This window comes from Meriones unguiculatus (assembly GCF_030254825.1).
Source record: "Meriones unguiculatus strain TT.TT164.6M chromosome 13 unlocalized genomic scaffold, Bangor_MerUng_6.1 Chr13_unordered_Scaffold_39, whole genome shotgun sequence".
NCBI lineage: Eukaryota > Metazoa > Chordata > Mammalia > Rodentia > Muridae > Meriones > Meriones unguiculatus.
In genome coordinates this window covers 3442363-3464664 of record NW_026843648.1, presented here as the reverse complement: position 1 = coordinate 3464664, position 22302 = coordinate 3442363, and the positions used below count along the sequence as shown (strand labels likewise).

Sequence of the window (22302 nt, the reverse complement as noted above, 5' to 3'; positions counted from 1 at the left end):
TGATAGTGTTTTCCTTGTCTTCACTATTTCACTTCTCTTTGCTTCCCTTCTTTCCATTTTTTTAGGTAGGAAAATTGAATTAATGCTTTTAATTGAAAAGGATTCTTCCCTCAGACAATATATTCTGACCAATTTTCCCTCCCTCCACTTCTCCCACATCCAACACCTCCCTTCTTCCCCGGTTCCACTCCCTCCACTCTGTATCCTTTTCAGAAAAGAACAGGCCTCCAAGATAGGACTGCCAAACAACACCAAACAAGATACAAAAGATAAACAAACAGACCTCACACTGAGGATTGGCAAGGAACCCAATAGGGGAAAAAGATTCTCAAGAGCAGGTGAGAGAGTCAAAGCTATGCCCGTTGCTAATGTTACGATTCCCATAAAAATACAGAGCTAACACCTCAGTAGAGGACCTGGTGCTGATACATGCTCATGCAATGCTTGTCATTTATGTCTCTGTGACATTCCTGGCCATGAAGGGAGTGGATTCCATCCCATGGCTTAGGGTGCAAGTTAAACCAAACATTAGCTCACCACTCAAGCATATTTGGTGCCACCACGCCAACTTTATATCTTGCAAGCAGTACAGATTTTAGGTGGAGTGGTTTTTATTCTGGGTTTCTGTCCACGTTTCTCTTTCAGTAGCCTGTACAGTAGTCTCACCCTAAAGAGACTAGAATATAGGGGTGAAGTCTTTCAGCCTGCCCCTGGTCCACCTCTCCACCTTCAGTGCACTGTGTGTAAGTTTTCCTCCACAGTGTGGTCCTGGTGTTATTTTTGAGAGATCAATGCTCTGTCCTAATATTAGCCTTGGCTTTTGGGCATTTCCAAATGACCTTCTGGGACAACAACTCAGTTGTCTGAGAAAATACAATGTTGGCTGTATTTGTTTGACCTCCATCCAACAATGAAGGAGTGTTCCCTTTCCCCAACACCTTTGTCAGTATGAGTGAGCTGTCACTTGTCCTGTTAAACTTCACCATTCTGACATGTGTAAAATTAAAGCTCAAAGTAGTTTCCATTTGCATTTCCTTAAAGGATAAGGATGCTGAACCTGAACAGTGTTTCTCAGCCATTTGAGATTCTACTGTTGAGAATTCTCTTGCTGTGTAAATCTTCCAATTGACTCAGTGGCTCGACTTGAACTCTCCAGCCCATATTGAAACTGTTTAATATATAACCTGGATCCTAAAAGAGACTTAAGGAAGACTGCATGTATGGAGTACAAAATCAGCTTTAGGCTGACTTCTCATATACCATTAGCTAGAACTGGACACATGCTACTATTAAAGAGAACTCTTTTAATTAACCATTTAATTGTGTGTGGCATTCTTCCTGGTTGTGGATATTAATTCTGTAATGGCTGCATTTTCAGCCTTTTGGAAAAATATTTCTGAGACAAGCTTTATTGGCTCAGGTCACATTGATCCCAGTCTATTGCTCCCCAGATGCATGACTTTGCCTTTCTCTTGGTTAAAATTTCTAAATTCTTAAGTTAAAGTCTGTACACAGCAGAGTTTATAAATTACCTATTTGAGACATATAATGAGCTGGCTATTGTGTGTGCAGTAGGAAGACAGTTTGGAAAAAATGAAGGTCAGATTTCTGGAAGTTTTAAACATTGTTTTCTAATTAATTTTTTTTGTGAAAAATATTTCAGTTTTACAAATAGGTTAAAAAATGATGTCAAGGAAGAAATGTAGATGAAACTTCATGAGTATTTGATTAGCATCCTTTTATCTTTCCAATAACAGCAGCCACAATGTTGTGGTTTAAGGAACTCACTTCCAGGGTTAAAAGTCGTTTCTGAGCTGCAGAGGTGTCTCAAGTGTATATGGTGTTATGCAGTTACATAGGACAGATTTCACATCTTGTGCTGGAATACATATGGCAATAACAAGACATAAAATTACTGTTTAACATTGCTTTGTTTATGGGAATCAGTAGGACTGGGTTTGCCTGAAATCACTAGGGGGAATGACCTACAGCCATATAGCCCACCTTTCTGGTGACCTCCATTTACAGAGAGAGGTCTAGAGCATGGGGACTTTAAAAGTAAAGATCAGTTGTATCTAGAATAGTGTAGGGGTTAATTTGGGTTATTTTTGTGGGAGTCATTACATTTCTGTTTATTTAATTTCTATATGTGTACAATCAGAGGTACATGTCTACTTGAAATTTTTCTGGGTTGAGTTTCCTTAGGTATCTTGAAGAAATCGTGACTATATTTTGTGGCTTATGTTCTTGGATTGCTGTGTTCTTTCACAAAAATTGTGCACAATTTTCATTGTTGTATTGTAAAGTAAGTACAGAAGTCATATTTGTCTCTATGTGTAATACTTCTCCATAATCCTGCTTAAAATTCTGAGTTATTTTTTCCATGGTAAATTCAGCTGGTAGCATTCCATCATAAAATGGCTGATGCTGGACTTAGGCACCCTACACATATCCAACATGTCTTCATGTTGGTCACCTAGCCTTTGAAATGGGAGCTAACTAGTGACATGGACACAGCTGCTTGTTTATGAATCACTTTGCCCTAGCTGGGCTTCATTGTCTGGCCTCAGGGAAGGATGCACTTAGTTCATATGTAACTTGATGTGTTGAGGAGAGATGGTATGGGGAGGCTCCCTTTGCCTGAGAAGAAGAGGAAGAGGAGTAGGGGAAGAGGGTGGGAGGATGATACCAGGAAAAGAGGATGTACAGAGCTGCAAGCAGGATATAAACTAAAAAATAAATAAATAAAGTAATGAGAAAATGGCTGTTTTCTATGTAGGTGAGAGATTGTGTTGACTGATGATTTCTATAGAAGGCTCTTAAATTGAGGGTGGCAGTATCCCTGAGCAAGCGGCCCAGGGTTGGATAAGAAAGCTAGCTAAGCACAAAATGATCAAGAAACAAGAGAGCAAGGCAGGAAACAATAATTGCCATGGTCTTTGCCTAAGTTTTCATGAAATTTGAGTTTCCTCAGCTTCAAAAATTATGGAGTTTGATCTGACTTGACCAAACAAGCAAACCAGTACATGACCTGAGATGTTTGTGGTTAGGGGATTCAATCACAGTAGCACAGTATCATTTTAGGAGAAAAAAAAAAGTTATGCCAAAGTGACTTTGCTCCTGACAGCCCTCAGAATGTTCGCTTTTTTAGGAATGTGTAAAATATCAGGACTTGGGATGGCAAAATCCAAAGCTTAATTGGCTCTTCCTGTAGGACCTGGAAGTTCAGTAGGTTGAGTGTAGTACATATAGAGGAAGTGGAGGTCATAGGATTTCAGTGGAAAATAGGCTCCATGAAAAAGTAAGCTAGAGGTCATTTGTGTGGTAATTTTGGCCTCAAATATTTCTCGTACTGATCATGATCTAAAGAATTAATTAACGTAGAGGTAAAATTGGGGACTGATTTCTTAGATGGTGATGTTCGTTTTCATACCTGGCTTGAATGTTAGTAATTAGTCAAGACTACATTTGAATTCTTGATTCTCATGTGTCAGCTTTCTGATGTGCAAAGATGAAAGATGTACCCCCAATGTGTTCTGTTTTGTCAACATATTTTACCAATGTTAATGTTAAAATGCTTAATAGAATGTATGTGTGTATGTATGTATTGTTTAAACTTACATGCTTCTTTATGTTCTCATTTGTTACTATATGGCACATCATGCTGAAGTTCTGCCTTGTAAGAGAATATGCTAGAGGTGATAGGTAATGCCACAACAATGAGATTTATTTCATAAAAGCATGTTATATGTGTGTAATATGACTGTGTTCTTAGGCTATGACAGACATATGAAGACTTGATGACACTTTTGGGGGTTTATTTTGACCATTCTAATTTGATGGTCAAGGTCCTGTTGCCAGTTTTCACTCTGGATTTTTCAGAGAATGTATTAATATTATTCTTTTTTTACTTTTATTTATTATATTCGTTTTGTATCCCAGCTACAGCCTCCTCCCTTATCCCCTCTCAAGCCCCCCTCTCTCTCTCTAAGTATTTTAATTTTTTTAAAGAAATTATTTTGTTTTTTGGCTTTACATCCAAAGGCTATCCCTCCTTCCCCTACTCTCAGTCCACCCTCACCCTTCTTCCTCCCCCCCCAAGAAAAATGGAGCCCTACTCTCCCTGTGTCACCCTATTGCATCACATCAAGTCACATCAGGACTGAGCATATCTTCATCCACTAAGGCCAGGCAAGGTACGCCTGACAGGGGGAGATTATCTAAAAGCGGGCAGTAGAGTTCCTTTTAGAAACAGTGCCCTCCACTTACCACTTAACCCACATTGACCAAGCTGCCCATTGTACAGATAATTTCAAGAGACCTATGCCTTGAACATGCATCATGCTCCTTAGTTAATGTCTCATTTTCTGTAAACCCTACCCCGGATCTCGGTTACTTGTCTCTGTTGGTCTTCTTGTGGCTTCCTATCCCCTTCAGGTTCTTCCATATTTCCCCCAGTACTTCCATAAGACCCCCAGTGATCCACCCCATGCTTAGGTACAAGTTCCAGCATCTGTCTCCATTGGCTGCTGGGTGGAGCCTCTGAGATAACAGGCATGTTTAGGCTCTTTTCTACAAGCTCAGCAAAGCAACATTTACAGTTTCATTGGCTGGCTCTGTAGTGTAAGGTGGGACTCAGGTTGGCCCAATTATTGGTTGGACTTTCCCTCAGTCTTTGTTACGTCATTATCCATAAGCTTCTTATAGGCAGGGTTATTTTTGGATCGTGTGTTTTGTGGTTCAGTTGTTGTTCCCTCTCTCCACTAGTCCTGTGTGGCTAAGAGGTGGTAACATCATTTTCCATATCTCTTTTCCCCTGTACCTCCGTTAGAAGTCTCAGATAGAGTCACACCCAGGTCCTCTCAGGAACCTTCCCTGTCAAATGACTCCAAAGAGAAACCACCTCAGTTTCCCTTCTTGTTCTCAGCCTTCTCTCCTCCTACTACAATTCTCCCCACATCTGATACCCATATTTGTTTCCCTCCACATTCCACCTTCTGCCCAGTTCCCTCTCTTCATCCACTCCTGTTGTTTGTTCTGTTTTCTATTCTGAGTGACACATTCTGGCAACCTCTAGTCATAGAGGTCTTTCACTTCATGTTGTTTGTAGCTACTGTTCAGGGTATTTTTTCCAAATTTCATTCTCAGCTAATTTTTAATTTGTATACAGAAGGACTAATGAAATTTTTAGTTAGTTGTGTTCCCAGCCATTTTCTGGAAATTGTATATCAACTGTAGGAATTATCTGGTAAAATTTCTTGGGTCACCTAGGTATACTACTAAATCATCTATGAATAGTGATTCTTTGAATTCTTCCTTTCCAATTCGTATCTCCTTGATAATCTTCAGTTGTCTTATTGCTTTAGCTAGGACTTAAGGAGTACATTGAAGAGATATGGAGAGGGGAGGCATCCTTGTCCTGTACCTCATATGAATGGAATTTCTTTAAGTTTCTCTCCAAATGATTTGATGTTGGCTATCAGCTTGCTTTTTCCTGCTTCTTTATGCTAAGTATGTGCCTGACTCCTGTATGCCTGATCTTCCCAAGTCTTTTAACATGAAGGAATGTTGGATTTTGTCAAAGGCTTTTTCTCATCTAATGAGATGATCATGTGATCTTGGTCTTTCAGTTTGTTTATATGGTTGATTACATTGATGGGTTTTCATATGTTGAACCATCCCTGTATCCCTGAGATAAAGCCAATTTGTTCATCATGCATATCTTTGATGTGTGCTTAGATTTGTTTTGTGAGTATTTAATTGAATATATTGTGTTACAGACAGCTATTAGCTGTCATGTGGGTGCTGAGAATTTAACCCAGGTCTTCTGGAAGAACAGACAGTGTTCTTAACCACTGAGTCATACCTTCATCCCCCATGTTGCCTATTAAATTGCTAAAGTTTTCACTATCCTTTTGTAATTGTTCAAACATACATTTCATTTTAAAAATGATCACATTAATATTACAGTTTAAAATGAGGCACTTCAGGTTTCTAGATATTTATGCAGAACTCAAATGAATATATAACTCTTTGTAGAAACTTGAGAAAGATCTTTAAGTTTTTTATCTTGTTTGTTTAATTAATTTTTGTATATTATTCAGAATCGTATTATGTTCCCCTGAGTGTCCTGGAACTTATTGCAAAGAGCTGTCTACCATCCAGCTCTGTGAAATACACCAGCCACAGTTTCTTGGGTGATTTTTGGAATTAAATTCATCAGATAATACAGCCAGCCTGCCCATTCTTATAAGAGTCAGGAATCGTTTATACTATTTCTCTCATGTGGGCTCAGTACTGTTGATCTGTTTTCTCTCTCTCTTTCTCTCTCTCTCTCTCTCTCTCTCTCTCTCTCTCTCTTTCTCTCTCTCTTTACCTATTAATTGACATTTCTCTTGCAAGGCTATATCCTACTAAAAGGATGCAGAAATTAGAGAGGTGAACCTCACTATTAAGTTTACTTCTAAAAAGATTTGGTGATTACATTACAACTTGTGTGTCAGAAAATAAGTAGAAGAACCATCAGAATAAATTGAAAATATTGTAAATGAAGGATACATCGCCAGTATTCTAAGTATCATGCTTTCTGTTGTACATGTGTGTGGATATTTTAGAGTATATTGACCTACAATGATGTGCATGTGAACTTCACTGGAGAGGAGTGGGCTTTGCTGGATCCTTCCCAGAGGAATCTCTACAAAGATGTAATGCTGGAGACCTACAGGAACCTCACTGCTATAGGTAGGACAGTGAATTTTCTTTACTTCTTAAAATATGGGGAAAACACTTTATTCATTATGGAAGTGCTTCTACAATTTCTCTTGAGGATGAGGAAGAATGAGGTGAATGGTTCTTTGATTGACCATAGAGCACGACTTAAATTTTGTCTTATTTCCAATAATAAATCATACATTTTCTGTTACTGTATTTTAGGCTACAATTGGGAAAGTCATAATATAGAAGAGCATTGTCAAAGTCCTAAAAGACACACAAGGTAATTTTCATTGTAATCTGATATGAATATGGTTCTGAGAAAATTTTAATATGTTCTGAAATTTTGAAAGAGAAGGGACAGTGTAAATGAACTCCTTTAAGTGTATTTATTGATGATGACTATCATGTTACTAAACCACATACCTCCATGTTAGGTATTTGATGTATGTTTACAGGGCACTCCTCTAAGAACAAGTGCAAGGAAATCATACTTATGCAAGATCAATATATAAATTATTTCCTCATTAGCGCTATGAGGTAAAACTGGAATTTGTTTAGTCTCCTACAGCTCAGGTATTGCCAAATGTATTCACAGTAAATAGGTGATGAAAGTATATCCAAACATGGGTTTACTCATATAATTGTAGTAATGTTGCTAAGTTTTGTGAGAAGGGCAGTTTTTTTTTTAGAGTCAAGAATGCTGTTGTGGAAAAATCATAATCCCTATAGCACATGTCTGTGATGAACAAAAATCAAATGTGTGAATGCATCATGGAACCATGTCTTTATTATTATTCTTTTAATAGTTATATCATATATCACAATGAGTACAAGTCATTTTAATATGTGTATATTGAAAGAAACAATGTACCACCCAGAAAAACTAAAAGGTTTAGTAGTCCACATTTTGAGTAGATGTTTAAAAATTGATACCTATTATGTTTATATGGGATACTTAGAGCTTCCAGCAGTACAAATAATGATGCAGAGGCTTTTTGATATTTTAAAGCTTAGGCAATTTACTGGGCAGATTCTGAACTCTTTGTTTCCCTAAAACAAACCTAGCACAGTGTCTGTATGCATGGCCAGCTCTACTTCTTTGTTCATGGTCATGTCCATCTGTTAACCTCATTGTCATGCTGGTGAATGGTGTGTCATTTGCTTTCTCCTTTGCAGCAACCCTCTCTCACTCAAAAGTTCTGTCCTCCATTTTGCGCCCTGCTATCACTTGTTAGCTCGTTATTATTTCCAATAGATAAGGAAGGAAGGACAAATGTTTACAAAATATATGACAGGTGATCAGCTATAGAACTAACAATACTATGATTTCATCAGTACTTAGCTGATTGCTGGCTCAGCAAAACAACCAGTAGAGGAGAACACCGTGAATATAAAAATAATGATGAAAACTCAAACTGTAATTCTTCTTTACCTTTAATTCAAACTGCAAAATTAAGTCATGTGGCAAAAACATCCATTAGTGTAATGAATGTGGAAAAGATGTCATATGTGCCAATTATATTTGCAGGTATGAAAACAATCATTGTGCAGACAAACTCCCTGAAGATACTCAAGATGAAGTCTTTGCACATCACAATAGTCCCCACACATGTAAAAGTATGCATACTGGTGTGGATCACTATGAATGTTGCCAATATGGTAATGCCTTTGCACATAAAAGTCATATCCTAAGACATAAAAGTATACATATAGGAGAGAAACCTCATGAATGTAACCGATTTGGTAAAACCTATGCATCTAACAGTAGTCTCCTAAGACATAAAGGAGGAACTCACACTGAATGTAACCAATGCGGTAAAGCCTTTGCACGTAACAGTAGTCTAATACACAAAAGAACGCACACTGGAGAGAAACCTTATGAATGTAACCAATGTGGTGAAGCCTTTGCATTTAAAAATAAGCTCCTGCGACATAAAAGGACTCACACTGGAGAAAAACCTTATGAATGTAACCAATGTGGTAAAGCCTTTGCACAGAACATTAATCTCATTGTTCATAAAAGAGCTCACACTGGAGAGAAACCTTTTGAATGTAACCAATGTGGTAAAGCCTTTGCAGATAACAATGTTCTCCGAAGGCATAAAAATCTATGTTGCAGAAAATTCTTATGAATATAGCTAATGTCATGAAGTCTTTTCATGTAAGACTTATCTTGAAGAAGAACACTTATTGGAGTGAAACCCTGTAAATATAAACAATGTGTTCAAAAGTTTGCATGCCTTAATAATCTCTATGTACATAGAAGAAGCACACTGGATAGAAACTTTATGAATGTAACCAATGTGACAAAGCATTTTGACATAATAGTATTCTCCTATGACATGAAGAACACATACTAGAGAGAAATCTTATGAATGTAACTAAGGTGGTAAAGCCTTTGCATGTAACAGTAGTCTCCTAATACAAACAAAAGAACTCACACTGGAGAGAACTCTTATGGATGTAATCAATGTGTGAAAGCCTTTGTATGTAACAGTCATCTCCTAATACATAAAAGAGCTCACACTTGAGAGAAAACTTATTAATGTTTCCTTTGTGGTAAAGCCTTTTCACATAACTGTCATCTCCTAATAAAAACGTGCTGTTCACAATCATCTTCAACGTCATGAAAGAATTCATATCAGAAAGAAAGACTATGAGTGTATTTACATGGTGAAGCTATTCCACATTTGTATTATCTTCATCATCATGAAAGAATTCATACAGTGAGAAATTTTATGAATGTGTTAAAATGGAAGATCTTTGCACATATCTATATTTTACATCATCATACAGTTTCATCATTAAAGTTTCACAATGGAGAGAAAATCTGAATATAATCAATATTGTAAGGCTTTTGTGTTCTTCTGTCCACTGAATCTAATACAACTCAAAGAGGTCAATACAGATGAAAAAAAAATATTGTCATTCTGTTTGATTAGGGACCACATAATGTTGAACTGTGATGCCTACCCATCCAATGAGCCAGAAAGTTACAGAGGTTCTGAGCTTGAAAACCATGAACATCTTTACTGTTTTGCAACTGAATTATTTCCATCAGTCATGGTTTAGGGATATGGGATTTGTTTACGTCATTGAGGAAGTTACCTGATGCAAAATGTAGGTTTTACAATGAAAACAATCATATCCATTTGTTCTTTTGTGGTTAGGAAAATTTATTATGTTTTAGGAAAGAGAATCTGTGTTTTGGGTCAGTCATTATGTAAGGAGACCAGAAATCATGGTATGGAACAGTCATGTTTTAGGCATCAAAAGTTAAGTAATTAAATCCGGTCAGCTATTGGGAAGTTTACAGCTTTCCTAGGGACTATGAACTTAAACTAATGTTCACCTTATAAATCATTGAAGGCTGGTAACTAAAAGGAAATATTTAGGACAAATTGCTTTTGCATGTTCCCACATACAATTTGCTTTTACATGTATTGCATATCAAAGTCATCTTCAAGTATACAAATGGTCAGATAGTATAGAGAAACCTTACACATGTCTTCATGTGATAAATCCTTTTCTTAATACAGTTGTCTCCAAATACATAAAAGAACACACACTACAGTGAAACCCTCTCAATAAGCAATGTGGTAAATCCTTTTCATAGGGTTTTCTTTGAAATCATGAGAAAAAGTCATGCTGCAGGGAAACCCCATGAATGTAGTCAGTATGGTAAGGTTTTCTGCTTCATGCTACCATTCTATAAGAGTAAAAGCTTTACTGTGTGGGCTACATCTTAAAGCCTTTGTATATCACAGTAGTCTTTGAGAACCTAAAAGAACGCATTCGGAAGAACATCTATTAGAATAAAAAAATTGTTAAGATCTTTGACCCACCAGCTTGCATTCAATTACACTAGATTATTTTGGAGTAAAATTCTAACAACTGTCAAAGATGTATGCATGTGTTTGTGACATCCATCCTTATTTTGTTTCCAATTGAAATCTCATGGACCAAAGGCATATGGATTGAAACAATAAGATAATCCATTTGACAATTCAGTTCAATTCCATGAAATAAATCACCCAGTAATAAAATTTATATGTGGGTATTAGTGCATTTTCTGTGACTAAACACAATGTCTAAGGCAACTTGCAAATGTGTTTACTTTGCCTTATGACCTGAGAGGATATGGGATCACTATAAATTTGGTAACACAAGTGTCCTACATGGCAGCTAAAGTAGGAAGATTGGAGCTCACAACCACCACCTGCAGCATGAAGCAGCAAGTGGGAACTACAGAAGGTATGCAGCTGAAAAATATGAAGCCCACCCCAATTAACCTACTTTCTCCAGCAGGGATACATTTTTTAAACATTCCCAAATGATACCACCAACTGAAAATGATTCATTTCTCTGATTTCAAACTTACATGTTTGATTTCTCTTACATGAAGGAATTCATGATGAAGACATTTGTAGATAAGCCTGTAGTTGCCCCAACACCTGAATTCAGTAATGAATGCTTATAGAAGTAAAACATTCACGAGTAAACATATACTTAAGAATTTGTTTTAATTTCCCTTATGTGATAATAGTTTTTCTTTGTGTGTTTATGTGCCTGTCCATTCTAGTTTCCATGTAGACTAGACCCACTGATTTTCTCATACCAGGAATTATAGAAAGTTGTCCAAAACCTGAACTAGGTCCTGGGAATGAACTTGTCTTAACTGCAAAGCCATGTATCTAGTACTGTAAATATCTTAAATCTTAATATATCACCTTTATGTCAGGAAGTAGAAAAGAATTCATAGAAAAGAGCAATCTTATTTATGCAAAAGCGTTATTACTTTGGACATAAAAATGTATTCATTTCCAAGAATAGAAACTATTTTGAATCTGTTTTTAAAAGAGCCTCAGAGGAAGTAATTATTTACCATGTTCACTTCATTATAATGGAGGAGATCACCAATTGTGGTTGTGGTCTGAATTTTGAAACATTGGAGTAGCTATTGAATTTGCTGTGTGTGTAGCAAATCCATTCACAGAAGTTTATTAGGTTGTTCTGATATTTCCTCTGTGGCAGCTGTTCATCTTCTAATGCATTTCCACTTCGCGATAGTTATTTTTCTGCTGCAATGTATAGAATGGAATCCCCATCTTCTATGTGGTCCATTGTTTATTTATATCAGGCAGTGTGAGATCATAGTTTTCAAGGAAGGGTCTATGAGAACTTGTACTTTTTTATGTTTTCACAAATTAATTTAAGATGTTTGTTTTTAAGCCTTTCTTGGATATCAATAATTAATTGATGCTTTATAGTATGTGTGTACGCAGGTGTGTATATATTGTTTGAAGTTTCATGCTTCTACATGTTCCCATATTTACTATACAGCACATCATCTTGAAGTATTGCCTTTATAGAGATTTATCTGGAAGTGATAGTTAATGTAACAGCAACAAGATTTATTTCAAAAAGACATGTTATGTGTGTGATGGACTATTCATTCTTAGGCTATGACAAATATATGAGGAGTGTGGGATCTATTTTCGTCATGGTTCTATGATCTTCAAGGTATGTTGTCTCTTTTGCATACCACAAACATTCCCCACTAAGCTCATTGAGACTCATAAAACTTACTTGAAAAATTACATCAGTACAGTATTGTCTTCTATTCTGATTATGAATATATTGTCATCTGAGGATGGAAGAAACTGAAATTATTTGATTAATAAATGCTACTTGCAAATGAAAATTATACACTCCTGTCTTGTTTTGGAATGTGTTAGTTCTTTCTTAGGAGTAAAGACTTATTCTTAAGAATTTCTCAAAACTGCAAGTGAAGGTCAGAGAATTGTCTCAGTGGGTAAATTTAGTTATTGCTAAGCGTGATGATTTGTGCTCAATCCCTGAGTAGTCCATATCACTGTTAGAGATTTTTCTAAAGTTTTTATAGTTGAGCTACTGTGTATGCAAATTCACACACTAGCAGATATGTAAATATATTTTCACGCTAAATAAGGGCCAGTGTAGTCACTGGCCAAAAGACTCTTTGTGTTCCATGTGAAGAACTTATATATGGGATGTAGATAATAAATAGCAATAAGCTGTACTCTTAGTAGCATGTATACACCATAACTTATGTATGTACACACAAACACACTCCAGCATTTTTACATTATTTTTATTGATTACAGTTTATTCACTTTGTATCCCTGCTATAGATCCCTCTTCATCCCCTCCCAATCTTACCCTCTCTCTCTCTTCTCCTATGTTCCTCCCCCAGTCCACTGATAGGGGAGGTACTTCTCTCCTTCCATCTGAACCTAGTTTATCAGGTCTCATCTGGACTGTCTTCATTGTCTTCCTCTGTGGACTGGTAAGGCTGTTCCCTCCACAGGCAGAGGTGATCAAAGAGCCAGGCACTGAGTTCATGTCAGAGACAGTCCTTTTTCCCATTACTAGAGACAATAAGCTGCAATGAGCTGAATTTGTCAGGGGTACTACATTATCTCCATTTGTGGTCCTTGCTTGGAGTATGAGTCTCCAAAAATCACTGTGCCCAGATTTTTTGATTCTATTGTTCTCCTTGTGGAGCTCCATTCCCCTCAGGTCTTTCTATCTCCCCCTTCTTTCATAAGATTACCTGCACTCTGCCCAAAGGTTGGTTATGAGTCTCAGCATCTGTTTTGATACCCTGCTGGATAGTCTTTCAGAGGCCCTCTGTGGTAGGCTCCTGTCCAGTTCCCTATTTTCTCCCTCTTCTGATGTCCATCCGTTTGCCTATTTGAATGAAGATTGAGCATCTTACCCAGGGACCTCCTTCTTGATTAGCTTCTTTAGCTGTACAGATTTTAGTATGATTATTCTATATTATATGTCGAATATCCAGTTATAAATGATGAAATTAACAAAGCAATGTAGCCACTTAGAGAAGACAAACTATTTGTAGAATTTGAAGACTTATTGCTGCTCATTAAAAGGAAAATGGTTCCTTTGTACATCTTATTTTATCCTTTAATTCCTTGATTCAAGGATAGACCACTTAAAAATCAAAGCTTGGCTCAGAAGTGCATCCCTATCATCCTAAACCTAGGATTCAGTGGCAGGCTGATCTCTCTGAGACTGAGGCCATATTGTTCCACAGAGTGTCTTCTCTGGTTGTTTTTGAGACACAATTTTCTTGTGTAGAATTGGCTGTTATGGACTCACTTTGTAGACCCAGTCATCCTCAAAATCACATAAATCCATGCCTCTTCCTCCCTGAGTGCGGGGATTACAGGTATGTGCCACCATGCCCAGCTCCATGGACAGTTCTAAGACAGCCATAGCTTTGTAGAAATGTCATGTATCAAAATGATTTCAAAATGCATACTATATTTCAAGTTATAGATTTTTTTTCCTGAGGTATAGTGTACACAGGGATGTTAGAAGTTTTCTGAATTTGTGCTCTCTGTCCTTTGTGTGAGAAACATCCCCCTCATAGATCAGACATGATGACTACCAGATGGTATTGCCTCCTGTGCAATATAGTTTCATGGCCTCATTTACTTAATTTTCAGTTAAGAACTTGTGGTCACAATTAAAAATCTCAGGGGCATTTCTGTCCATTTTAAAAAAATTTACACATATTTCTGCATGACTTTGAGCCAAAAGTGTCTTTTTATCTCTGATTTTACATTATGATCACATTCAGAATAGGACTTAATTTAGCATGGCTCTGAGTAGGGAACCCACATTTGAACATATCCATATGCCCTAAGTTAAATCCCGGTGCTTGCTTTGTTGAAGAAAACCATTGCTTTGGAAAGGACCCTTATGCTCTTCTTGCCTGTATCAGGAAAATATCTTTCTCAGGTCTTGTTTTTTGGCTGGTGTAACAAAACACCAACAGCACTGGCTCTAAGGGCAAAACTCGATAAATGGGACCTCATGAAGCTGAAAAGCTTCTGTAAGCAAAGGACACTGTCTACAGATTGGGAAAGGATGTTCACTAACCCTATATCTGACAAGAGGGCTAATATCCAGAATATATAGAAAACTCAAGAAGTTAAACAGCAACAAATCAAGTAATCCAATTAAAAAATGGGATACAGAGCTAAACAGAGAATTCTCAATACAGGAATGGCAGAGAAACACTTAAAGAAATGTTCAATGCCCTTAGTCATCAGGGGAATGCAAATCAAAACAATTGCGAGATTTCACCTTACATCCATCAGAATAGCTAAGATCTAAAGCTGAAGTGACAATACATGCTGAAGAGGATGTTGAGAAAGAGGAAACCTCCACACCTGGTGGGAATGTAAACTTGTACATCACATTGGAAATCAATCTGGCACTTTCTCAGACAATTAGGAATACTGCTTCCTCAAGATTCAGCTATACCACGCCTAAGCATATATCCAAAAGATGCTCAAGTATACAACAAAGACATTTGCTCAACCATGTTTGTAGCAGCTTTATTTGTAATGGTCAGAACTTGGAAACAATCCAGATGCCCCTCAACTGCGGAATGGGCACAGAAATTGTGGTACATCTACTTAATGGAATATTACTCAGCAATAAAAAACAAGGAAATCATGAAAATTGCAGGCAAATGATGGGAACTGGAAAAAATCACCTTAGTGAGGTATCCCAGAAGCAGAAAGACACACAGGGTATATACTACTCTTAAGTGGATATTATAAATATAGTATAGGATAAACATACTAAAATCTGTACAACTAAAGAAATTTATGAAGGAGGAGGACTCTGGCTAAGATGCTGAATCCTTATTCAGAAAGGCAAAGAGGATGGACATCAGAAGAGGGAGAAAACAGGGAACAGGACAGGAGCCTACCACAGAGAAAATCTGAAAGGCTCTACCCTGCAGGATATCAGAGAAGATGCTGAGACGTGTAGCCAAATTTTGGGCAGAGTGCTGAGAACTTCAAGAAAGAATTAGGAAATAATGAGACATGGAGAGGACAAGGGCTCCACAAGGAGAGCAACAGAACCAAAACAATCTGGGCAGAGGGGTCTTTTCTGAGACTGATAATTCAACCAAGGAACACTGATGGAGATAAACTAGAACCATTCACAGATGTTGCTCATGGAAGTTCAGTGTCCAAGTGGGTTCCATTGTAATGGGAATAGGGAGTGTCTCTGACATGAACTGATTGGCCTGCTCTTTGATCACCTCCCCCTGAGGGGGAAGCAACATTACCAGGCCACAGAGGAAGACAGTGAAGTTATTTGTGATGAGCCCTGATAAACAATGTTCAGAGTGAGGGAGAGGAGGACTTCCCCTATCAGTGGACTTGGGGAGGCACATGTGTGGAGAAGGGGGAGGGAGGATGGGATTGGGAGAGGAAGAGGGAAAGAGCACAGAGGGATTCAAAATGAATAAAGTGTTATTAATAAAAATTAAGATTAAAAAATGGAAAGAAAATAAAGACACAGAAGCCAGATTTATAAGCCCTCATTGGTCAAATGACAAAACAATTTAAACATCAAAATGATCTACATATCTATGTCCTCCTAAAATTCCTATGTTGAAGTCTTGAGACCCACACTAATAGAACTGCATGAGATCCTTGGGAGGTATTCAGGTCTGGGAGTGAAGCCCTTATAAATAGGTTCATAATCTTATTGAAGAGATCTTATAAAATTATGTGGCCCTTTAGAACACTGAGTTTAAAGTGAGAACAGGACTGTAGACAAGCATGCCCCCAAGTAGACCTTAGAATTTAACTTTAGACTTTCCAGAGTTCACAACTGTGAAAAGTAAAACCTTTGTTTATAAATCATTTGTCACTTAGCTCCAGTAGACTAAAACAAACAGTAACAATCCAGTCCACTACAGAAGACACATAAATCATGAATCCATATTGATGTAAGTGTATGGCAAATGCACTAACATTCTGATGAATGTCAAGGTACTCATGGGGGTGCAGGGTATTAACTGAGTAGCAGAAAAGCTTGGAAAACAATGATTACCAGTAATCAAAGTGAAAGTATGTCCCACCTGATAGGACACAATGTGTTACACTTTTGTGATACCCTTGTCCCAGTTTATGTATTGATTCATGAGAACACAATGCTTAGAGAGAATCTATGAAAATAACGTGGGATATTAGCCATATAGTACAGGATAATCATGGCACAACCCACAGACCTAAATAAACTAAGTAACATGAGGGTAGAAGAGAGGATACTTGAATCCCACTAAGAAGGGGACAGACAGAAAGTTGAGGGAAAGAGGAAGTGGGTGGGAAAGGAGGTGAGAGGAACAGGACAGGAGATCAGGTGTGGGAAAAGTGAGGATGGGGGTGAGAGGGCTAGGAGAGAAGAGAAATTGTTGCAGCATTTCTGAAATAAAATGAAGACCTGGAATTCTGGAGGTACCTAGGAAAATATGGGGGTTTGAGCCTGGCTGAGATGCCTAGCAGCAGGGATATTGAGACTGAAGTGGACACATCTTGTAGCCAGTGGAGGGAGGGGAACACCAACCAACACACAAAACCCTTGACCCAAATTTGTCACCTACAAGATATGCAGGAATAAAAGATGGAACAGAGATTAAGGAAATGGCCAACCAATGACGGGCACAACTTAAGACCCAACCCATGGGAAAGACTCAAGTTCTGACACTATTAATAATACTCTGATATGCTTGTAGACATGGGACTAGCATAACTATCATCTGAGAGGCTTCATCCAACAGATAATGGAAACAGTTACAGGAGACCCACAGCCAATCAAGCATTAGGCAGAATTTGGAAAGTCTTGTGGAACAGTTAGAGGAAAGATTTAGGGAGCTGGGAGGGGGGTAGTACACTACAAGACTTACATAGCCAGCTCACCTGGGACCATGGGGCCTCATAGAGACTGAACCACCAACAAAAGAACATGCCTGGACTATTCCTAGGACCCCTCTACATATGAAATTGATGGGGCTGTTTGTCCTCAAGTAGGTCCCCTAACAACTAGATCAGGAGCTGTCTCTGACTTGGGCTCCTATCTCTGTGGCCTCCCTCTGGATCCCATTTTCCTAGCAGGGCTGCCTTGTCTTGCCTCAGTGAAAGAGGAGGTACTTAATACTGATGTAACTTGATGTTCCAGGGTGGGTTGGTTGGGGGCTATCTGGGGAAAATGGGTGAGTGGGATGAGGGCAGGAATGGGAGGAGAGGAGGGAGTGGGGTTATGAGTGGGATGTAAAATGAACAAATAAATAAATTAATGAAGACAAAATACAATTGATCCACAGTCATCAAAAGTGACAAGATCATGAAAAAGATGATGGAACTATTCCATATTGAAAGAAACTAAAGAGATAAGGAAACAACGCAACACTTAAATGTACCAACTTCATTGACAATTATGTGAGTAATAACATAGTCAACACAACCCAAATTAAATGTAATACTGTGTCAGCGTGAATTACCAATTTTGATAACTGCACTGTCATTATGTAAGACAGAGATCTTGTTTGTATAAAATTAACACTAAACCATTATGAGTGACAGGGCATAAGGTCAGCAACTTCTTCTCAAAATGTGCAAAGTAAAACAGCAATTAACTGTACATACTTGGAACTATCTTCAAGTTTTTTTTTTATTATTTCAAAATTGTTGTGGGGAAGTTGCACGTTGTCTTTAACTCCAGCACTTGGGAGGCAGAGGAAGGCAGATCTCTGTAGGTTCAAGGCCAGCCTGGTCTACATAGGGAAGCCCAGGACAACCAGTTCTCTGTAGAGAGAATTTGTGTCAAAAACAAACAAACAAACTAAATAAAATTGTTGTAAGGAGAACAATGTAACTGAAAACTGAACAAGATTAAAAACAAAGCTGATTCTCCCCACTGGCAGTCTGGGTAAGACTTTGTCTGTAAGAGACTGAAAAATGAAATTACATGACATTTTGGAGTAGCAAGAAGATTCTCTAAATACAGCCCACAGTCTACTTTTGTTATTGTGTATGTGTGTGTTGGGGGGGAGTGTTCATGATGTGGGTAAAGGATGAATACTAGTGAACACATGAGAAGGTTAGATGACAACTCTGTGCAATCATTTTTGCCTTCACCTTTTCATGAATTCAGGGATCAATCCCAGGTCTCCAGGCTTGCCCAGCAAGAGCATTTATCTGCTAAGCCATCTTACCGACCTGCAAGTGATTCTCTTAAATGACCTCAATTAGGTAATAGTGAGAAAAAAAAATGTGAAGGGTCCCTTCTCTTAAACAATTTCTTAGGGATGAATAAATAATAAAAAGAGATGAGTAGAACATTTGTACTCTAGTGCTACCAACGACCAACAATCATCCAAACACAACCTAAGCACTTCCTGAGACAAAGGCTGCATGGCTGTTAGCTAAAATTCCTTGCAAGGGTAAAACTGGCATTACCCTGAAATAAAAGACCTTTCCCAGCTCTACAGTAACCTTGTTATTACATCTCACTTATCTATACATAACAACACAAAGATATAAAAATAAGAAAATAAGCCTGTGTGAACCCTGTATACTCCTGGTTGTGCAAGTCCATCAAAGTATAAACAGCAGTGTATCCAACAAACTGTTCCTTATGCAGAATTTTCTGACGAATAAAGAGAATAATAAAATCTCATGGAAGCTAAGTGAGAGAGAGCACTTGCAGTGGCTGTCTTTACTTAAGAAGAATCATTTCATTCTGGAATGCCTGCACATACGTCCTGAAACAATGTTCCCAGAAATGTGCACGGATCCTGTAGCCTTTCCAAGTACCCTGCTTTCTCTCAATCTGGATGTCCAAGTTCCCCCACCCCACGAACCCCAGTGCAGGCAGGAGGCAGAATCAGACTCTCTGCACTTCCTTTCCAGGAGGCCTGGCCCTGCATCACTCTTCCTCAGGATGCAGGGCATAAGTGAATCCCTATGAACTCCACAAACTGTGCTCCCACCCTCCCAACCCCTGGGGCCCTAGGGCGCAGTCCCGGAAACCAGCAGCCTCCACAGAAGCTCTTGGCAGAACTCAGGGAGGCTCTCCCAACCCGCCCAGCCTGCCAGCCCCCAACTGTACAGCCACGGCCTCTCCCAGCGACCGCCGTCCTGCGGGTCCCTCACACACGCTCACAGCCAGCCAGGCTCGGCCACTCCGTGATGGCCAACACCTGTGGACCTGCCGCTCTTCCACCGCGGGACAGAACCCTCTCTCCTCCCCGCCTCCCAGCCGGGATGCCAGGCCCGGCGCCAACCTAGCCTACTGAATGGCTGCTGGGGGCTGAGGCAGAGCCCAGAGGGAGAGGCAGGGGAGGAGCCCAGCCGGGGGGCGGAGCCCGGGGAGCGGAGGCGGAGCTCGAGGGCGAAGGTGGAGCCCAGGGCGTGGACGGGGGAGGGGCCAGGGTGCGGAGGCGGAGCCCAGGAGCCGGGGAAGAGCTCGGGGATGGAGGCGGAGCCTGGGGGTCGGAAGCAGAGCCCAGGTGTGGAGGCAGAGCCTGGGTGGGCAGAGGAGGAGCCTGGGGGCGGAGCCTGAGGCGAAGGCGGAGCCCAGGCGCCTCCTGCCCCTCCTGGTCTCAACCTCCCACGTTGAAGTAATCCTCTAGCCGAGCCATAACAGCTGCCACCGCATCCAGGAAGCGGGTTCCCCTCGCCAACACTCGCCGCCGCCATCCACCAGGCCCTGGACGAGCTCAGCGTTTTTCCCTTCAGCGTCTGCAGCCATAGCAACGGCGCTTCTGTCACGCTGGACAATGGAGGCGTGCACTGCGCCTGCGCTGCGCCTCGCGCAAGCCCCTCCCCCGCCCCACCCGAGTAGGATCTGCCTTCTGGGTAGGGGCGCTGTGAGGTCTGAAATTTCTGAAATCTTGTTATTAATTTTACAGGACAAAAGGATCTTAGAGATAAGTGTGCATCAAAGCATTTCTCTCCTGTTTTCAAACCCCTCGCCTTAGCTACTCTTCTGGGGAAGTAGTTTTTGAAAAAAAATAGGCATTTCCATATCTTTTTCTTTTTGTATTAATGTGACTTGTTTTTGCTTTGCCTATAAATAATGAACCCTGGAATAAACCTGCGCTGCTTCAGCCAGAATGACAGCCCCCTCAAACCATCCCGTGTGTAGTGTGATTTGTTCTCACTCCCCACTCAGGTAGTGTTCAACTCTGTTGGCAGGCTCTGGCATGCCCAGTCAGGCCTTGAACTCATTCTGTAACTCATAAAAGCCTTGAACTTCTAGCCATCTTCTAGCATCTGCCCCCAAAATAGCTGGGATTATAGAAATGCAACAGGCCAAACAATGAAATTGTTTTTTTATGAAAATAAAAAAAAATATTCAAACAAAGAAAGCCATATGAAGAGAGGGTAAAAATAGAATTATGGTGCTGTAAGTGGTAGAACACTGTGGACCCCCCCTAAACCAGAGAGGATGACTATTCTTCCCTAGAAGCCCCCAAAGGAGTTATCTCCTAACACATAAATTTCAGAGCTACCCACCAAAATTATGCAATAACCACCCGTTGTTTTAAGCCCTCAAATTTATGACACTTTGTTATAGCAGCTCCAATGCTGGAAAACTAACTTGTAACTCTTATGTAATACATCATTAAGAAACAGAATTAGGCCAATGTCTTTAATTCCAGAATTTGGGAGGCAGAAGCCAGCAGATCTGAGTTCCAAGACAACCAGGACTACACAGAGAAACCCCATCTCAAAAATCTGAAATATAAAAAGTGAAAATAAAATAAACTGAGAGAGAGGGATATAAAATATTTTTTTTTAAATAAAGAAAAAGGCCAAGTAACATATAATGGCAAACCCATTAGAATCACACCTGACTTTTCAACAGAGACTATGAAAGCCAGAAGGGCCATTATCACAGTAAATTCTACCAGAGTGGACGCAGGACTAGCCACAGGATTATCACCATGGATTGCTGCAGCCATGAATCATCTGAAGGAATGGGCGGGCATGGGAGCATTAGCAGGCATTCTGGTGTTGGTCTCCTTGGTTTGCCTGTGGTGTATATGCAAGATTAGAGTCTCATAACAGCGTAATGCAGCCATGATCATTCAGGCCTTTACAGCCATTGAAGCAGGACAGTCTCCCCAAGAATGGTTGGCTACCATAAAAAGCTAAAATGTTATGCTCAGGATGCGAGGCTAAGCACTGCACTCAGGGTCAGCTGCTGTAGACCCAGAGAAGAGCATGTCTGATTGCATGCAGGTTGATGCCCCAGGTCCCGCCTCTGAGAAAAAGGTATTGGATGGGTCTGATGCTCTTTGGGTGGATGACACCTAAATGAACATCGGTACAAAGTCCCAATTTATTTCTAATATCAGAGATCAGACCTCTACTCTTGCCTGATGTGTCTAAAACAAAAAGGGAGAACTGTAGAGAGCTGCAAAATGCCGCGCCTTAAAGATGGAGCTGGTTTCTGCCTTCCACCTTCCCAATGGTGAGTGCTCTCTGTCACGAACAACTCCACATTTGGCTAAGGCCGAGGATCTGGCTTGCTTCCATGTATGTGGACCTATCTGCATTGCCCACGTGGCACGCTGGGGTTGGCTACCCAGAGGCTATTTAAGCTGTGGGCTGGCTTTCCCCAGGGTCCGATGATTGTTCAAGGTTCCTGAATAAACTGCATTGAAAAATAAATAAATAAATAAAGATTAGAAGCCGGGTATTTTGG

The 22302-nt window shown here is 39.6% G+C and overlaps 1 protein-coding gene across 1 annotated transcript; it reads left to right on the top strand.

Annotated features, from left to right (window-relative positions):
* The first annotated feature begins 6396 nt into the window (after positions 1 to 6396).
* Positions 6397 to 9330, top strand: LOC132651067 (zinc finger protein 120-like). Its single transcript, XM_060376373.1, has 3 exons — positions 6397 to 6741; positions 6934 to 6994; positions 8243 to 9330. The coding sequence occupies exons 1-3, from the start codon at positions 6708 to 6710 to the stop codon at positions 8844 to 8846; spliced, it is 699 nt and encodes a 232-aa protein (XP_060232356.1). The 5' UTR covers positions 6397 to 6707; the 3' UTR covers positions 8847 to 9330.
* Positions 9331 to 22302: the final 12972 nt, after the last annotated feature.